This window comes from Sinohyriopsis cumingii, chromosome 16 (genome assembly GCF_028554795.1).
Source record: "Sinohyriopsis cumingii isolate HCF-2022 chromosome 16, ASM2855479v2, whole genome shotgun sequence".
Lineage (NCBI taxonomy): Eukaryota > Metazoa > Mollusca > Bivalvia > Unionida > Unionidae > Sinohyriopsis > Sinohyriopsis cumingii.
In genome coordinates, this window is record NC_142976.1 from 96,025,552 (window position 1) to 96,045,555 (window position 20,004).

The window sequence follows — 20,004 nt, forward strand, 5'->3', positions numbered from 1 at the left end:
TGGCCGTGGCAAAGGCTTAAGGCAGTTAAAGTTGATTGGTTAAACTCACCCCTACACCAAAATAAAAAGGCCCTTTTCAGGGCCACCCACATTTCTCGAAAAGAAATACAATTTCAATTTGCCAATAACTCAAAAATAAACCCCACCCATTTTACCCTTATAGTACGTGTCTGTGTATGAGTGCGTGAGTGTAGCTTCTTATTTTAAAATCAAAACTCAAAGACACTTACCTTATATCATTCATGTATTCTTTTATCCATTTTTTTACAATCCAATTCACAATTCACCACAGAACACTTTAATTAAAAGTTCATTGACTTCTTCTTTCTCCTTGTTTAGTCTCTCTGTTTTTTGAATTTCTTCACCGTTTTTACCTGATTTTCTTCCCTTCTTTTTTTCTTCTCCTGTTTCTTTGCTTCTTTTAAATAGAATTGTCTTCTTTCTTCCTCTTCTTCCTCTGAAGAATCCCTCTCTTCTTCCGAAGAATCCCTCTCTTCTTCTGAAGAATCCTTCTTTTCTTCTGACTCCTCTTGTTTCTTTTCTGGGCAATCTGGAGACCAATGTCCTTTTTCTTTACAATAATAACAGGTATCTTGACTTTTGTCTCTTTTAGTCCCTGTTTTTGTTCTTTTTTGACAGTCTGGACACTCTGAAGACCAATGTCCTTTCTTCTGACAGATATAGCAAGTATCTTGACTTTTATCTCGAAAGGAAGGAGAGTAGTCCGTCGGCTGGTCTGAAGAGAATTTTCTAATGACCCCTCGCAAAGCTCTGACGAAACGTTCCATCTGGGTAGTCTCTTCCATCGTTGTGCTCGGCTTGAGAGTGAAATGAATAGTGAAAGGACAAGACACACACCCTTTTTATATACGCTGGTTTGCCAAGACTATAAATTAGTCTGTGGTGTTTAAACTTGAGTCATTTGACGTTTTGCACTCAAGATGAAACGATCCCATTCATTCGAGAAGAAAGAAGAAGAAGAAAGTAAGAGGCAGAAACGTGATCTATCGCCTTGTACCAGAGCTGAAATCTTGGCACAAATTCATGCCAGTGATTTTGAAGAGGACATGAGTGAACCAGAATCCGAACCCTCTAAACCAAGTTCACCACCCTTAGTCAACCCTGAAAAGTACCCTCAAGAAATGCGCAGGTCTCTGTTGTTTTGAGGCCAAGACTTTAAGGACGGAAAATACATTCATGTCTATCATCACGATGACCATTTCGATACCATTACCAGTATCACTGGATTCCTGGGATACGGTTATTATTGTGAGAAATGTGATTATGGTTATAACAATCGAGAGCAACACAAGCATTGTGGATTGAAATGCCCAGGATGTTTGGCCTCTCCACCCTGTCTGAGCGAAGAACCAGTGCCTTGTTCAACTTGTCTGCGTACGTTTGTCAGCCCTGCCTGTTACCAGCAACATCTGAAGACGCAAGGTTTACAGCAGAAATGTGCTTGTCAACTCTTGAGATTGTGCCCTACCTGTGGACAAGGCATACTTACCAACAATGCCAAGGCACACGTATGTCGAGGAAAGAAAAAATGTCACATTTGTCACCACATCGTGGACTTGGAACACGAATGCTACGTGCAAAAATACCAACCCCCACCAGAGAAAGAGGACGGTCACAAGAAGAAAGGCAATTTCATCTTTTTCGATTTCGAATGCATGCATGAGACTGGCATTCACATCCCTAATTTCTGCGTGGCTCATCGAGCGTGCGAGAAGTGCATTCAAGAACCTATCTTCAGTCATTGCCCTCACTGCAGCAAGATTCCTGGAGGGCATGAAAAAAATCTTTTGGGGACCAAACACGTTAGCCGATTTTGCCCAATGGGCCTTAGACCACATCGACAAGACATGGAGCCAAGAGGACATCGAACGTTTCGGAGATTGTCATCGTCATGCCACGGTGATGGCTCACAATTTCTCCGGATACGATGGACAGTTTCTTTTGAGGTACTATACGGAACATGGCACCGAACGTCCTAAAGTGATTTTGAACGGAGCCAAAATCATTTTCATGCAAGTGGGACAAGTACAGTTTAAAGATTCGATGAGTTACTTGGCCATGCCTTTGAGCCGAATGCCTAAAACGTTTGTAATGACAGAAATGGCTAAAGGGTACTTTCCACACTTTTTCAATACGGAAGCCAATCAACATGCTGTTCTACCCCATTTGCCTGAGGCTCACTATTACGACCCCGACAACATGCGTACCGAACAACGAGAAGCTTTCTACGCTTGGTACCAGGCTCACGCCTCGGACCCTTTCGACTTTCAGGAAGAAATGTTAAAGTATTGTCGTTCCGACGTGGACATTTTACGGCGTTGCTGTAGAAAATTTCGAGAACTGTTCATGGAACACGGAGGGGTCGATCCTTTGAAAGAAGCTTGCACCATTGCCAAAGCGTGTTCCTTAGTTTACCGCCAACGATTCATGCCTGAAAACACCGTGGCTGTCATCAGTCCTCAAACGACCCACTATGGCAAGCTTCAATACTCGGTCAAAGCCCTACGTTGGTTACATTACTTGTGCGACAAGGAAGACAAATGGATTAAGCATGCCCGCAACGGAGGAGGTGAAAAGACCATCGGAACGTATTCGGTAGATGGCTGGGACTTAGAAAACCCCAAGATCGTGTACGAGTTTAACGGTTGCTTATTTCACGGATGTCCCGTCTGTTACCCTGACCGTGGCACTAAAAATCAGTTTTTGCAATGAACCATGGAAGACTTGTACCAGGACACTTGTCAGCGACGCCTAAAGTTAGAACAGCAAGGATACCAAGTGGTGGAAATGTGGGAACACGAGTACAATCACCGTTTGAAAACCGATCCCGAGTTTAAACGCCCCGTGGAAAGTTACCAGTTCATGGACCCGCTGAACCCGAGGGATAGTTTGTACGGAGGAAGGACCAATGCCACCTGTTTGCTGTACCAAACCGACGAAGAGAAATGAGAAGAAATCAAATACTTGGACGTGTGTTCGCTGTATCCCTACGTGTGCAAATATTGTCGCTTTCCTGTAGGGCACCCGCAATTGTTCACGGAACACATCGACCTGAAAAACATTCGACAATACGAAGGCTTGATCAAGTGTAAAGTTTTGCCTCCCACGAACCTATACCATCCCGTCTTACCTCACCATTGTCAAGGCAAACTGATGTTTCCCTTGTGCCGTACTTGTGCCGAAACATGCAACCAGGACCAACCTTGCCATCACAGCCAGGAAGAATGTGCCTTGACGGGAACCTGGGTCAGCGTGGAATTGTTCAAAGCTCTGGGCATGGGATACCAACTGTTAGAAGTGTACGAAATTTGCCACTTTCCCAAGACACAACAGTACCACAAGGGTGACCCTACTCAGAAAGGCATTTTCGCCGACTACGTGGATGCCTTTTTGAAACTGAAACAAGAAGCCAGCGGCTATCCTTCCTGGTGTCACACTCCCGAAGACCAAATACAATTCAAAGAGAAATACTACGCACAAGAAGGCATCTCTTTAGACCACATCGAAAAAAACGAAGGCAGGCGATCATTTGCCAAAGTGATGTTAAATTGCTTGTGGGGTAAAATGGCACAATGACCGTGTTTACCCAAGACGGAATATTTGACAGAACCTTCCCGCTACTTCCAGATGATTCACGACAAAACCAAATACATGAAACACGTGGACGTCGTTCGAGAGGATTTGATCTTGGTCAATTACGAAGAAGATCTGGACTTTGTACAAGACGACCCTTTTGGAAACGTCATCATTGCGGCTTACGTGACAGCTCATGCTCGCTTAAAATTGTACGAAGTTTTAGAACTGTTAGAAGAACGCGTCCTGTACTTTGACACGGACAGTTGCATTTACATCCATCACCCGATTCAACAGCACCCTGACATCGAAGGAGACCGTTTAGGAGCCTGGACAGACGAGCATCCCGACGACAAGATTCTAAGTTTCATCAGTGGTGGTCCCAAAAATTACGGCTACGAATACCGGGACAAACAAGGAGAAGTGCACACGACGTGCAAAGTGAAAGGACTGACTCTGAATCATCGTACCAGTCGAGTGGTCAACTTTGGGGTATTGAAAGAAGCCTTGCAATCGGGAGAGGATGGAAACTTTAAAGTGACCACCTATCAACCGAACAAGATTGTACGTTTACCCACTCACCACATCGTCAGTCGACCCTTGGAAAAAGTCTATCAAATTGTATACCAGAAGCGAGTGCGACTTCCCAATCACTTCACCTTACCGTACGGTCACGTTGGTATTGGTCTGTATATGAAAAGGAACCCTAGGCAAGATCGATAGTTCATTGTTCATTGAAGTAACTTACCATGTCGTTGACGAAGAAGAAACCAGATTGGTTAGGAGTCAAATGTTGGACATCACCGAGACCAGGGTTTTGAGGCTTGGACACAAGAGGTGGCCCAGTATGCACGAGAGTTATTCAAGGAAAAAAGTTACTTTTCAACCTGTGTTAGTGACGGTGCCAGAAGAACCCGTCACCCAGGACAGGACTGTCGTTGACAGGCGGGAAAGTCCCTTTCGGGAGGACACTTGTGTGACCTTACCCCTACTATAGAACTGGTTAGAACTTTACCCAAAACATGTTGTACAGACACTTGTGTTTATTCCACGTTCATGGTTATCATGTGCCTTTTATTCTTGTACTTAAGCCTTTGGCTTTTATGCATTTTTGTCTTTCGTATTCATGTTTGAAACATTCAATAAACGTGTTCTGAAAAAGTATATAAACTCTTGTCTTGTTTTTTTTTCGTGTCACAAGTGACATTTCTCACACCATGGCTACCTCTGCTGTCTCTGCTCCCTCTTCCTCTACTGTCAAAGTCATCGACGAACACTTAGATCGTGCCAGTTGGGAGGCTTTGTATCTTCGCCATCCCTTTAACATGCTCATTGCTGGACCTAGCGGTTCAGGCAAAACCGAATTCATCAAACGTTTGATCGAACATAAACTTCATTTGATCGATCGACCCCCTCAACGAATCGTGTGGTGTTACAAAGAGTGGCAATCGGCGTACAGCCTCTTGCGAGAAAGTCAAGGCGATTCCATCGTGTTTGTGGAAGGCATTCCTAAAGAAGACGATGGCATCGTCTCTGACTCCCGTCTAACCCATTTGGTCATTTTCGACGACATGTTAGGAGAAGACGAAGAAGAAATTAAACTGTGGTTCACGCGCAAAGGGCATCACCGTAATGCCAGTGTCGTTTACATCACCCAAAATTTGTTTCAACAAAGTAAAGCCCATCGCACCATCAGTCTCAATGCGCATTACGTGGTCTTGTTTAAAAGCCCTCGAGATAAATCGCAAGTGCAAGTCTTAGCCAAACAGTTAGGAACGCCTTGGCTGACTCAGGCGTACGACGATGCCACTCAAACGCCACACGCCTATTTACTCGTCGATTTGAAACCTACGACTCCCGAGGATTTGCGATTTCGTACCCACTTGTTTCACCACTGGTGCCAAGACGGAGGGCCTGTCCTGTACACGTCTCCGTCCTCGACTTCATTTCACTCCACAAAAAAATCTATAAAAACCTCAGACCCTTTTTCGTCTGTCTCACACAACGTCAACATGACGTCCCTTCAGTCGCATCTTCCCGTCAAATTGATTCGTGCCTTGTATGGTATCAGTCGAGAAAAAAATCCACAAATACGAGCTCGTGTCTTAGAAGCTAGTCTCAAAGAAGTCTTACGATGGTTCACGGTGACGGCACGTCAAATACTCCAAGGAATCATTCAGATTCCTCATCAAACCAAACGCTTTTTCGATCGAAACAAAGTCGCTTTGGTCCAACTTGCCGATCCCCGCATCGACACTCAAACCAAAAAACAAATCATTTTGAAACCTGGAGGGAGCGGTACTCTAGGAGGGGTCATCATCCGCTCTCTCTTAAGATGGGATCCTAATGCCCCCAAAGTTATCCCTAAGAAAAAAGTCCAACGAAGCCCCAAGAAGAAAAAGAAAAAGACCAGGTCCCCAAGAAGAACTTCTCCAGTGGCGGGACCCTCCTTTGACCAGGCACCACCCCGGAAAAAGAAACAGAGAAAAAGTCCCCAGAAAAAGAAAAGTCCACAGATGAAAACTAGTCGCAACAGAGGCACTTCTTCTTCGGCCAGGACGCAACCTTACACTCGCAAACCACGACCTGCCACGGCAGTGACTGTGTCTCCGGCAGCCTCACGTTCATCCACTTCTCCATTAATGACACCAAGAACTAAAGAGTACTTGGAGACGTTGATCACACCAAGAACTTTTCCGTTGACGACCCCAAAAAGAACTTCCCCAGTGGCAGGACCCTCCAATCTAGTGGCAGTGGCTGCTGCTCACAAAGTACCTTCTCCCAAAATCAAAGTCCAAAAAAGATCGGGCATGTTACAAAGTTTACTGGATTTGTCCAAGCAAGAACTGGCTCGATTTAGTCCGTTACGTACCCCTGCACGACGTGTCATGCCGTTCCTCAAACTAATACGACGTAAAGACAATCAGTGGCGACGCGTTCCAGTATAAAAATGACCTGTGACCAAGTCGGGGGTATCAGTGCTTTTTGGTGCTCCTGAAGACTCAAAGATGTCACCCTCCAGAAAACCCCAAGGAAAGAAAAGAAAAGGACTACCACCACGTTTAGTCAAACATGGGGACATGTTATCTGTCCTGTCCAAAGCTTCTCCACCTCTACGAAAAAAAACTCATTCAATCGGCCTCCAAAGAGGTCATCTATACCGTGTGCGAATGTTGTTTGAACGTTTTGAAAGGCACGATTCCTTTGTCCAAACACCAGAAACAATGCTTAAGCAAGCATCGTCACGTTCTTCGCCAAATGGTTCAAAAGAAAATTCCCATTCGTCAAAAAAAGAAGATGTTGGTCCAACGTGGAGGCATTTTACCTCTCTTGTTAGGCCCCATACTGAAAGGAGTCTTGGGAACCATGTTGGGAGGACTGGTGGGAGCAAGATAAAAACGCCTTCGGAAGTTCCAAGATCTCAGAATCGACCCCTGACAACCCCATGGAAGGACGAAAACTAGCTTTAGTGCCTTACAAACGATGGATGGAATACCATCGGTGGCAAGAACAACGCACCCCGCATTTACCTCCCAATCCCCATTTGAGCGAGATGTCCCAGTTACAACACGAATTGCAGTCCTTGATGGATCGCCAAGATTTGTCCGAAACAGAAAAATCGCAAAAGTACGGTCAACTTTTGCAACGACTGCAACTCTTTCACCAGAAAGCTTTAGACGAAACAGCTCTACCCACTCTGAAAGATTTTAAGACCTTGATGAAAAGTCCAGCACCATCACCAGTACCAGTACCAGTCCCAGCACAACCAGTGACCAAGAGAGAAAAAGGAAAAGAAGAAGAAGAAGAAGAAGGGTTTCAAACTCCACCAGAAAAAGTACGCAAGTTAACAACACCACCTACCTCCAGAATTGGATGGATTAAAAAGATGATGGCCACCCCTTCTTCATCACAAGAGAAAAAGAAAGTGAAGACAGAAGTGAAACAAGAACCGATATCCCCCGCTCAGACATCCTCCTCTTCGACACCTATTGCCGGTCGCACACGCAAAGCATTGCAATCCAAGAAAATACCCCAAGAGAAAAAGAGTAGCATCCTCCAAGAGTGGGTGCCTTATTAACACACCAACACAAAAAATAAAAAATGGAAAAAGTCTTAGCCAGCATTTACTATGATCCCTCCCATCCTCCAGGTTACGCAGGAGTTCAAAAATTGTATCGTGCTGCCAAAACGCGACTGAAAAGTCTCCGTTTACCTCAAGTGCAACGATGGTTACAAGAACAAGCTACCTACACTTTACACAAACCCATTCGACGCAAGTTTGCCAGAAGTCGCACCCGAGTGGAAGGCATCGATCATCAATGGCAAGCCGATTTAGCCGATGTCTCTCATTTGGCCAGCTACAATCGTGGCTACAAATATTTGTTTTGTGTCATCGACGTCTTTTCCAAATTTGCCTGGGTCGTACCCTTGACTTCCAAATCCAGCAGCGAGTTAGTGCGAGCCCTGCAACGAGTGTTGAAACAAAGCGGTCGTCACCCTCTTCGATGGCAAATGGACAAAGGCACCGAATTTCTGAACCAAGCTTTCCAAAAAGAATTAAAGAAACGTGACATTCATTTTTTTACCACCGAGAATCCCGAAACCAAAGCCAGCATCGTGGAACGTTTTCAACGCACTTTGAAAGAACGCATGTGGAAATATTTTACGCATCACCACACTCTGAAGTACATCGACATCTTACCGCACCTGGTGCAAGCGTACAACCAATCTTACCATCGAAGCATCGGACGTGCCCCGCAAGACGTGACTCCCGAGAACGAAGTGCTGGTGTTTGAGCGTCTGTTTGGTACGTCCCCGACGAGGGCTGTCCCCAAGAAAAGTGGAGAGTTGGCCGTAGGAGATTGGGTGCGCATTGGCAAAACCAAACGCACTTTCGACAAAGGTTACTTACCTAACTGGACGACCGAATTGTTTCGCGTCACTGGACGAGTGCATGGCCGTCATCCTGCCGTCTATAAATTGGAAGACATTAAAGGAGAAGTGCTCAAAGGAACGTTTTATTTGTCTGAGTTACAACGTGTGACCAAAAAAGAAGATGACGTGTACGACATCGAAAGCATTCTCGAACGCAGAACCCGTAAAGTAGGCAAACGACGTGTCAAAGAAGTCAAAGTACGTTGGAAAGGATATCCACCCAGTTTTGATTCTTGGATCGACGCTTCGCAAGTCATCGACTATAAAAAGAAGTGACCATCATGCCTTTTCACACAGACGCAGCTACGTCGACCACTCTTCCTTCACCTAGTTCTTCTTTGCAAGATTTACAAAAACAACCCTTGTGGGTGTGGTGTGGAGAACGTGTGCCTAAAACGCAAATCGTCTTTTTCTGCCAAATCTTCGTGGTGTATTGTGTCATCGGGGCAGCCATCGCCAATTTGAGTTTGCAACAAGGAGACAAACAATTGTGGACCATTTTATTGAGCAGTTGCATCGGTTACCTGCTTCCCAATCCCTCCCTAAAATTCTCCTCGAACGGGAACCTTGTGTCCAGTGCCAGTGCCAGTCACCACCCCAACCACAACCAGAACCCCATTTTGGGCGGAGACACGCCTCTGACATCCAGTAATAACCCCTCGGACAGCCACAGAACTCTGGAATTATGAGTCACCAAAACCAATTTTACTTAACCTTACCCAGTGACAGTTCCATGGAGGTGTTTCCCAAGAACATGTTGTGCTGTTACACGGCCAAATTACCTCAGGCCATCCCCTTAGATCACGAAGCTCATTGGGAAGTGGCTTTAGTGGAAATGATTCACCCAACACAAATCAAAAACATCACTGAAACTCAAAACACTTTTGACGTCGAAATTTTGGACTCAGCACTGCAGCAAACCATGACGGGCAGTCCTCAACATAACTCACATCTTGCAAAGGAGCTATTACCCCGCTATTACTCCTCCTCTTTTCGTTTATCACTTTAAAATTAATTCAGGCCATTATTTTAGTGGTCAACATCTGGTGGAAGCCATCGCTGACAAATTCTATGCAACCTTTGACAAGGTTCTGACCAATGCAAAAAAACGTGTCACCATCGAGTACCACAAACTGTCTCACCGTCTACTCATCAAATTTGATAGTGATGAAAAAAGTATACGTATTAAATTTTGCCCTGGATTGTATGACATTTTCGGTGGAGACCTCAATATGGTCACGGATAAGCTGACCCAAAAAATTGAGAGAGCAAAGATTGACAACGACATGCATTTTGCAAGGTATTTTCGTTACCCGGTAGAACTGAACCAGGGACTGAATTTGATCTTCGTGTACTCCGATGTGGTGGAGTACAACGTGGTGGGACACACCTCCGTACCATTACTGCGTGTCATTCCTTTCAAAGTAAATTCTGCCACGGCCACTGACGAGGAAGGTGGGAACACTTACCACGTCCACCGCGAATTTGTCCATCCTCATTATTTACCCGTCAGCAAGTCTTATTTGGACACGGTCAACATTGCTATAAAAGGAGATCTGGGACAAAATATTCCATTCACCAAAGGAAAAGTCACGGTGAAACTCCATTTTAGAAAACGGTTTTCTCACGACTCGTAAGTCATGTATCCAGTGTACCGAGGGGTTGCACGACAGCGAGGACACGGTTTAGGAGATATGTTAAAATCGGCCTTTCGTTCGGTGGCCCCAGTGTTGAAACCGATGGTGACACGCGGATTGCACGCCTTGAAAGATGCGGCACTGACGCAAGGCAAAGAATTTCTCCAAAATGTCATCATCGACAAACAAAACCCTAAAGAAGCCTTCATGAGGGCAGGCAAAAATGTCTTGCTGCAAACAGGCAAAGACCTTTTGGACCGACGAGACACACCTATAAATGCCCTGCACGCTACCGAGTCAGGCATTCAGCAAGGACAAGGCAGAAAGAGACGACAAAGAAAACAACCTTTCACCAGACTTCAAGCTAGAAAGGCCAAGAAAAGAAGAACCGTTCGAGACTTAGACGTTTTCGATTATTGAGAAAGAACAGAACAAAATGATGCACAGAGAATCTTGCGCTTGTTCCAAAACGGAACTGGACCTGTTTGCCATGCCCCCCCCCCCACCATGATGACGATGCAAGAATCCCAGTGGGTGGAATTTCACCCCGTCTCCTCATTGAACGATTCCGCTCCCATCGAGTTTGAAATCAAGGGACAACCCGAAGATTACATCGATCTGAATAGCAGTTACTTGTACTTGAAAGTCAAAGTTCTAGATAAGGATAATGGTGCAGTAGCAGACACTGAGAATATAGCTCCCGTCAACAATTTCATGCATTCCTTGTTCAGCTCAGTGGACTTGTACTTGAATAACAAACTAGTCAGCAGTAGCATGAATACTTACCCTTACCGTGCCTACCTGGAAAATCTCTTGACGTACGGAATAGATGCCAAGAACACTCATCTCAATGCTTGTGTGCTATGGGAACCTGACGAAGCGAAGGAGTTTGACACATCAAAAAAAGACAATGACGGCTTTGTGGAAAGACGAAGCAAAATCACAAATGAAAAGAGTTTAGAACTGATGGATCGTTTGCATTTGGACATGTGGTTGCAAGAGAAATATTTGCTGAACGGTGTCAATGTTCGCCTGAGACTGAATCGTAGCAGTGCCGCTTTCCATTTGTTGGCTGATGCTGATGCTACTACTGGTGGCAATCCTAAAAGCAAAATCGAGGAGGCCAAACTCTACGTACGACGCGTGGAAGTGTTACCTAAAGTGGGAAACGACATCAGTCAGACGTTGAGCAGAACGACTGCCAAGTATCCCATACGACGCGTGGAAGTGAAAACGTTCACCATTCCTGCTGGACAGCATTCCATGATCGAAGATCATCTGTTTCAAGGACAGTTACCCAAGCGTTTAATCCTTGGTATGGTCCTGAATTCAGCCTTCAACGGAGCCTTCCATCAAAATCCTTTCAACTTTCAACACTTCGACGTGAAGAAAATCGAAGTCAGTCGCGATGGCAAGACCTTGTGTACCAGACCTTTCGAACCTGACTTTAGTGACACGAAGATGAATTACTTGAGATCGTACTTGTCCTTGTACGAAGCTACCGGCCAGTTAGGAACCAACACCAGTCACGGCATTACGTACGACGATTACGCAGGAGGCTATGCTTTGTGGCTTTCGATTTCACTCCAGACCAAGGCAGCGATGAGGGACATTTCCACCCTATTAAATCTGGCCAGATTCGTGTGAAACGTCAGTTTAAAGATGCACTGCCAGCGACAGTGAACGTCATCCTGTATGCAGAATTCGATAGTACCATAGAAATCAACAGTTTGAGAGAAGTCATTCTAGATTATTAGAAGCCATGGAAGACTGTTATCCCTCTTTACAAAGTGGAGAAACGTTGGAGATGGAATGTGAGGAGACCGTGGAAGGAGAAGAATCTCAAGACAAAGACGAAGACGTTGTCATGATGAAGTCGAGATGGCCAGAACAAGAAGCCCATTTAATCTGCTGTTGTGCCAAACACTTGGCCGAAAAAATGACGGAATTGATCAAGAAAGAGTGTTATGGATGTCAAAACGATCATCCCAGTCAAATTCAACACGATAAATGCCTGATGTTGAGTCAAGAAGAAAAATTGGACGAGTATCTGGACGAAGCTTGGAGTCTCATCTCGGACGAAGACGTGTTGCATCAGTGGTATAAAGACTTGCGTGAACATTCTTGTCCACCATTAACCACTCAAGAGATCCATCGTATCGAAGCTCTCCTGAATCAGAGTGAGGAGACGAAACGAAGAAACGGTTATTTGTCAGACATTTTCAAGCAAAAAGTCAGGATCGAATTGATGACTTATTATTACCTGTGAAGAAGAAAAAAACACATACACACAAATCAATGGATACCTGGGAACTTTATTACCTTTTGAACCACAGTTCGTATACGTCTTCTTGGAATCCTGTCGTCTGTGCTAAAGATGAACTCCCTCATCGCAAACCTCAAGACCATCTAGCTTATGTGATCAACACGGACGACAGTCATCTCCCAGGAACCCACTGGGTAGCCGTCTACTTTCCTCAAGAAGGATGTGTGGAATATTTTGATTCGTACGGATTGCCCCCTTTGGAAGACGATATCATCGACTTTATGAGAAGAAATGCTCAGACCACCCGATTCAATAATGTGAAATTACAAGGCACAGATTCCTTGGTGTGTGGACAATATTGTGTGTATTTTCTGCATCATCGCAGCCTGGGCTATTCCTTAGAACATTTAGTGACTCATTTTGATCCTCGTTCTTCTTCTAGAAATGATGTGAAAGTAGATCGATGTTTTTGTGACCATTATGCTTATCTTTTGTCTCAAGCTAGGAAACGTAGTGTCCATCAATGGCCTAATGACTTCCAACAGTGGAAATCACAATTTCATTCACAACGTTGTCAGCCCTGTTTAAAGTAGACTGTGAATTGAAAAAATGTTTGTCATTTTTGAAAAAAATGTTTGATGTTATAATGTTGGATTATTGTTAAAATATGTTAGAGTTGTTGTTGGTTAGTGTTAAGTGATTTTTGAATAAAAAATGTTGTGTTTTGAAAAAAAAATGCCTTTGTCTTTTGTTTAGCTATAAGAATGTTTGATTGATGCTCTTTAATTTCTTACTATCCCTCTCATGACACTCATTGAACGTTGCGACTCGAAAACCGTGGAGGGGATGTTTTCCTTCACGTCCGCTCTTTGACTTTAAGAACCGGGGTTGTTTCCAGTCTAACCATCCATTGTCGACTCATCCTCCTACGAAGATGTGCTCCAAACTAGCTAAGCTAAACGAAGCCTACGTGAATTTGCATAGGGTCAGACACAGTCTGATACCGAAGCCAGAAGAGATAGAGAATGTGAGAATGTTAAAAGTCACTGAAGACCTGATAGAAGAGCTCTTCAGAGAAGAAGTGAACAGGGAGAAAGAAGAATGGACAGAGAAGTACAGACTTCAGAGACAGCAGCAACAGCAACAACAACAACAACAACAACAGCAGCAGCAGCAGCAGCAGCAGCAGCAACCTGAACCTGACAGAGGCTTTGTCGATTGTCGTATCGACACCAAAGAGTTCTTCTTCTCTTTCCGAAGAAGCAGACCTATCGCCAGAAAGTCTGTCCTCAGAGGACATCGCATTCTTAGAAACTAAAAAAGATTGCCATAGCAAACAAAAAAAACAGCCCTTTTCAGGGCTACCCCAATACTCTAGAAAAGAAATAACCATCAATTTGCCAATGTGTGTAGGTAGAGTAGTGTGAATATAAACACTAACTCTTTTTTTAATAGTGTGAGGGTATGTGTTTGTGTATAGGATTGTGTGTTTGTAAGTGCTCACGTAGGTTGGTGTGGATAATAGATTAAAATGATGTCTTTTTTTGGTGTTTGAGGAGTAGATTTAGGGTTAGATTGGATTGCTTTGCGTATGTGAATAGTCTATTGAAGTGATTAATAACAAAAAATGTTTAGAATAGGAATGGGTAGCATAAAAAGTGAGTGAGTGTTTCTTTTAGGTCCGCGCGTTGTTTTTTTTTTTTGGTCATGATCTAGGTAAGATCAATTTTATGTTTTTAGGGGGATGTTTTCCATCACGTCCGCGCTTTTAGTATAAATTGAAACTCGCTCGGCAGTCTAGCTACCCTTGTTGATTGATCAACACCACCAGAAGAATGAACACCGGAATTGTGAAACTGCTAGAACTCCAGATGCACCTGGAATATGCCAGGCGCATAGTAAATGAACTATCCGCGGAAGCCATAGTAGAAGAGGCAAGAATAAAGAAGGAAGAGGAGGAGAGAAGAGAGAGGGAAGAGGAAGAAAAGAAAATAGGAGGGAGGATGACTTACAAGATACCAGAGACAGAGGATTGGGGTGCTGAAGCCAATCATCCCGCCTCTGCACTCCCAAGAAGAAAGGTGAAAGGAGACTGGGGAAGAAGATGCGTGTGTGGCGCCAGGCCAGGAAGGTGCCATCATTAGATAGGTGCATCTGGAGTTCAAAAAAAAAACAACAGCCCTTTTCAGGGCTACCCAATACTCTAGAAAAGAAATAACCATCAATTTGCCAATGTGTGTAGGTAGAGTAGTGTGAATATAAACACTGACTCTTTTTTATAGTGAGGGTATGTGTTTGTGTGTTTGTGTTTGTAAGAGCTCAGGTATGTTTGTGTCAATAGTAGATTATGGGTTTCTTTATTGTTTCTTAGCGTATGTGGAGAGTATAGTTTGGGTTTTATTATATGAAATGAGAAAGTAGGGGATGTTTTCCTTCACGTCCGCGCGTTGTTTGGTCATGATCTAGGTAAGATCATTTTTTATGTCTTGGGGGGATGTTTTCCATCACGTCCGCGCTTTTCGTATAAGAACCCACAGTATTCGTCGTTCAAACCATTCTACAGATAAATAAATTGCAAACATTGCAAGACGTCCTTGACAATTTGGGCATGATGGAACAAATGCTAGTGAGACTCAATGAAGACCACTACTCTTATAGTCCGCATAGAGTAAAAGTGGAGATTAACAACTTAAGAAAGGTAAAGGACATGATAAGTGGTGTGATGAAAGAAATAAAGGAGGACAAGGAGGATGAAGAGGAAAGGATAAGGATAAGAGCATGGAATGAAAAAATTGAAAAAGAAGAAGAAAATGAGAAGAGGAAGAAAGAGGAGGAGAAGAAAGAAGAGGAGGAGGAAAAAAAAGAAGAGAAAGAGTGTAGGAGAGAAAATAAGAAGTTGGTGGAGAAAAAGAAGAAATTAGAAGCAGAAGAAGAAAAACCAAAGGCCCTTTTCAGGGCCACCCATATTTCTCGAAAAGAGAATGACTTTTCAATTGCCTACCCCTTTTTTTTATAAAAAAATTTTAAAAAAAAAAAAACCCATGTTCAATTCCCCTTGTCTCTAAATAATAGACCCACACTTTATTCCCCCATGTTCAATTCCCCTTGAGGCTAGGTTTGCCCACGATTTTTCTCCATGTTCAATTCCCCTTGAGGCTATATTTGCCCAGGATTTTTCTCCATGTTCAATTCCCCTTGAGGCTATATTTGCCCACGATTTTTCTCCATGTTAAATTTCCCTTGAGGCTATATTTGCCCAGGGGTGTTTTTAATGCTAATTCCCATTGAGGCTCTAGTGCCCCCATTCACTACTTATGATATCTTTAAATATGATTTAAATATGGGCCTACATCAATAACAAGCTACCAATAGTTCTGCTATATCAATCAGCAGTGTGGTAATGAGCAATAATAATAATAATAATAATAAGGAAAACTGTCGTAAGTACCGGACTCAATATTGCTTCGAAGCGCATTTTAAGTATGGCTATTGGTTCCCAGCGCAGATGTTAAGTGGTTCTGAGCAGAGATATTTTGGTTCCTATTGCGGATGTGAGCTACAGAACCCTACGCACTAAAACTAGTATCAGGAAATTAGCTGTACTTACTGATGATTCACCAAGCCAGCTGAAAAAAAACAAACTATCAAGAATGGCTACTCTGACTGTAAGGCAACAGATGAAGCTAATTAAAGGTAATGTATGATTTGGGCACAGGGGTTCGTTACAAAGAAAATTTGGAGTATCCGTCCATGAATAAAGGGATGGGGGTTCTAACCACAGGTGCACGACGCGAGCTTGATGTTAAGAAAAAAAACACAATAATCCAAAGAAAAAAAATCGTACAGAGTGACAAAAATACGTTAGGTTACCCCCATGACCCGTTCTGACATAGGACCTTCTCTATCATAATAATATAATATTTTCTTTGTAACGAACCCCTGTGCACCAGGTGAGTTCAAAAGCACTCGTGAACTTCATTTTATGAAAAAGCAGACATTTATACTAAGAAATGAGAGTATGCAAACGTGTTGTCATTCGTTAAACTGAATGTTTTACAAAATGCAGTGTTGACGGTGGCTTCAAATGTTGTCACCAAAGATCGCCAATCGCAATATTTTATCGCCAATTTTCAAATAATATCGCCATTTTCATAATACAGTACTATCCGTTTTTCTCGACATCACCTGGTCCAAGGTAATATTGTCGAGATAAGAGGATGTTTCGATAAGTGAGGGGAAGGGGCTGAAAATAAAATGAAATTTTGCATACAAGTGAAATTTTTAAGAGACCTGTCTTCAGTGGTTAGGACTCACACAGAGAAAGAAAAAAAAACAATGACATTTTGTATTCAATGAAGACAACTAGATTGAAATACGCTGGTATTTGGACAACCTATTGTTGTGTAGTACACTCTATAATTAGATATTGTACATGTATATGAAAAATCCATGAATTCGAGTATTAGCTCTTATGTTAAAAAATGAATGTATCTGTCAAATCCTCTTGTTGAGTTTAATTATAGTGCCGTGTGCACCATTGTGCATGTGCCACTTTTTTCTGACTGTACCGCAGCCTGCTAGTTGTTCCTGGGGAAGGGTATGGTGCCACCTCCCCCAGGTTTTTATGGTTTCAAGGAACCCTGATAGTTTGGCCTCAGTCTGTGGGCCCATAAAGTTCCCTTACAGTTGAATGGTTGGCTGTCATTTGTGGGAAGGAGAGCTCGGGAACGGTCCTGGTTGCTTCACATCGCTGGTTTCCAGTTGCATTTGCCTGGTGTTTGTTGCGTTTTTTTTTTCTCTTCAAAATGTTCTAAAAAGGGGTGTGTGTTCTATGCTGTTTATAGAGGTTGTTATTAGAAATCATGTATCAAGAGAGATTTTCAATGTTATTATGGTATTACTAGTCGAGGTGTTTAGGGTGTGCTTCCTACGTTATGTCATTTATAAGTTTTTAGATATTGCCTATTTAAGTCATTTATTTATAGCAAGAGACCGGAGTCCTAGCCAATTACACGGTTAGTTAAGGACATTTAGGACATCCGATTCTGCGGTTTCTTTAGTTTTTGATGGGTGCTTCGTAAGTGAATTATTTATTAACATTTTTATAAAATTGAATGATAGGCTATGGGTTTTTATGTGGGGGCTTCTAAATTTATTTAGCTACCGTATTTTCCGGCGTATAAGTCGATGCGGAGTATAATTCGAATTGACCAATTTTGTAAATTTTCCATCCTTCGTCCATATATAAGTCGATTCGGAGTATAAGACGAGACCAGGTCAATAACTTGGCTTTGTATTTTATATTACCGGTAGTAACTTCCGGCTGCATGAATATTGATGGTGTTGTTGTATGATATTCCATATTACCGGCAATCGTGAAATTGCGTTACCGATGCTAACATGCTTGTGCTTTTACTTCTGAACCGCTATATTTTGTTATCAATTGACACAGCTGAATAAACAGTCCATGCTTGTCTTATTATAATTGAAAGCACATCCATGTTGTAGTTCATTTTATTACCTGTAGTTACGAACGTAACTTATACAAACTTGTCATTTTCTATCGTAAGTTTGAAAGTCACGGACTCCGTTAAATCGATTCATATATATATATATATATATATATACTATTTTTTAAGTGTTTGTTCTGTTTGGACTTGGATATAATTAACATTTTATTACTAACCTATTCAATGCTATACCCCATTATTATCTTTATCGGCGAGTTCGAATACAAAGTAATGGGTATGATCTCTTGTCCTTATAACAAATTTTGTATGGACAATGACTTCAATAAAATGTTGACAGATTTTCATTTCCCTAAAATAAGCCTCATTTCCCTACTGGCAGCCTCGCTGATTTGACCTATTCTGTCGATTCTTGCCCTCAGTCTGGTTTCAGTTATAGCCAAAGCGCTAAGCATGTTTAATTACCGTGTAAATAACACTGCATAGCCATGCGGTTGTTGTGACAATGTACATCGTAATGAAAACAAGAATGAATTGTTGATTTAGTAGTGTTTATTGATAATGGAATATAGTAGGGTCATAATACATGAGGATTATCATAATCATCAGGTAACAGTCTTTTTTCTCTTTGCAAAAGCTACAAATAAAAATCGCCCTGAATAAAAGAACGATCTTGTACACGGACAATTTTTTTCATCTCTCTCACTCTCTCTCTCTCTCTCTCTCTCTCGTGCGCACACACACAAGCACGCGCGCGCTCACAATATATCTGATTTTAGTTTAGTTTAAACCATATTTGTTTTAATTATGATATCCATAGCAACAAGAGCCACGTGGCTGTGCATGCTATGAAAAGATTGATCAAAATATACCGAACTCATTAAAATGTGCCCGTACTATAGCAATGAAAACAATGCCCATGGCTAAATTCATTATTTACATCTAGAGAAGGGAGTGGGCATCTTTTCCTGTTGTACTGAATCCCATTGATATTAAAAACGGGTAGCGTAATTGATGCGGATTAATGATGAAGAACAATGGGGTACCGGCAATATGTTAACTAGTATCCGTAGCTAAAGCCAATATCAAGGTCTAAACAATTGCGGCAACTGGCTTTGATTGTTGTTGGAAACCAAAGACCAGTTTATCAACAACCGGTATAATCAAAGAGAGACACCAAATCGTCAGCTGGTTAAGAATGAATATAGGTGAAGTGTTGACATTACAATTTGCTTTAAACTGAATTGCGAAACTAAAAATCATGGATCACTGATGATCTACGAATACTGGTAGTCCATCCATATATCTGATTTTAGTGTAGTTTAAACCTAATTTATTTGAGAAACTTTGTCAAATACAATTAGAAACATATGATTTGGGGGATTCAGTAGAATGCATGATCTACATTATTTTATAAATAATCATAGAACTCTCGAGTTAATATGGATTACATCCCTTCGTAGGATCAATAGGATCAATTAAAAAGCTATGCCGGTAATTGCTCACGTGTGTCCAACATTATACTGGAAAATCAAATATTAATGGACCAGTTATTTCATATCTTTTTTTTAGGAACAAACAATATGCTTTGAATTAATACAGTACACTATAGAGTATAGACCGTAAGTGTGCTATGCGGCCCGGTGAAGTTTTTACCGGTACGGTAAATTGTTTTCTTTTATTTTATGTTTGAGAAATAAGAAAAAACACGCAGAATGCAAAATAAATAATGACATAACTTACAAATATAAACGCAGTCATATTAGTTTATGACAATTTATTGACATAGTAATTTAACATGAATTTGTACTTCTATGTGACCTGTTTTCGATTATGCCAATTATAGAGCAATGTCAATAGCATACCAGATACTGTAATCCATATATAGGTCGATGCAATTTCAATGACACAATCCATATATAAGTCGATTCGGAGTATAAGACGAAGACCGAACTTTCAAGTCAAAAAGTATCGACTTATACGCCGGAAAATACGGTAGTTACTGGGTCTTTTGGTTTTGTGGGGATAGTAATTATATTTTGTTCCAAATTCCTGCTGAGTCTATGAATTTATTTATTTTTATATGATGATTGTTTATTTTTAT

At 42.1% G+C, this 20,004-nt stretch overlaps 1 protein-coding gene across 3 annotated transcripts in view; it reads left to right on the forward strand.

The window, feature by feature from the left end:
• The window catches only part of LOC149781021 (uncharacterized), a 137,845-nt gene that overhangs the window by 7,461 nt on the left and 110,380 nt on the right, over positions 1-20,004 (forward strand). For 2 of the 3 annotated variants that reach the window (XM_089938144.1, XM_089938146.1), the window contains exon 1: positions 15,873-16,125. The exons of the other annotated variant lie outside the window; for it this stretch is intronic. In XM_089938144.1, the coding sequence (XP_089794270.1) occupies positions 16,083-16,125 (43 nt within the window). In that variant the 5' untranslated portion in view covers positions 15,873-16,082. Of the gene's footprint in view, positions 1-15,872; positions 16,126-20,004 lie in introns of those variants that run through there. 3 annotated transcript variants of the gene reach the window in all.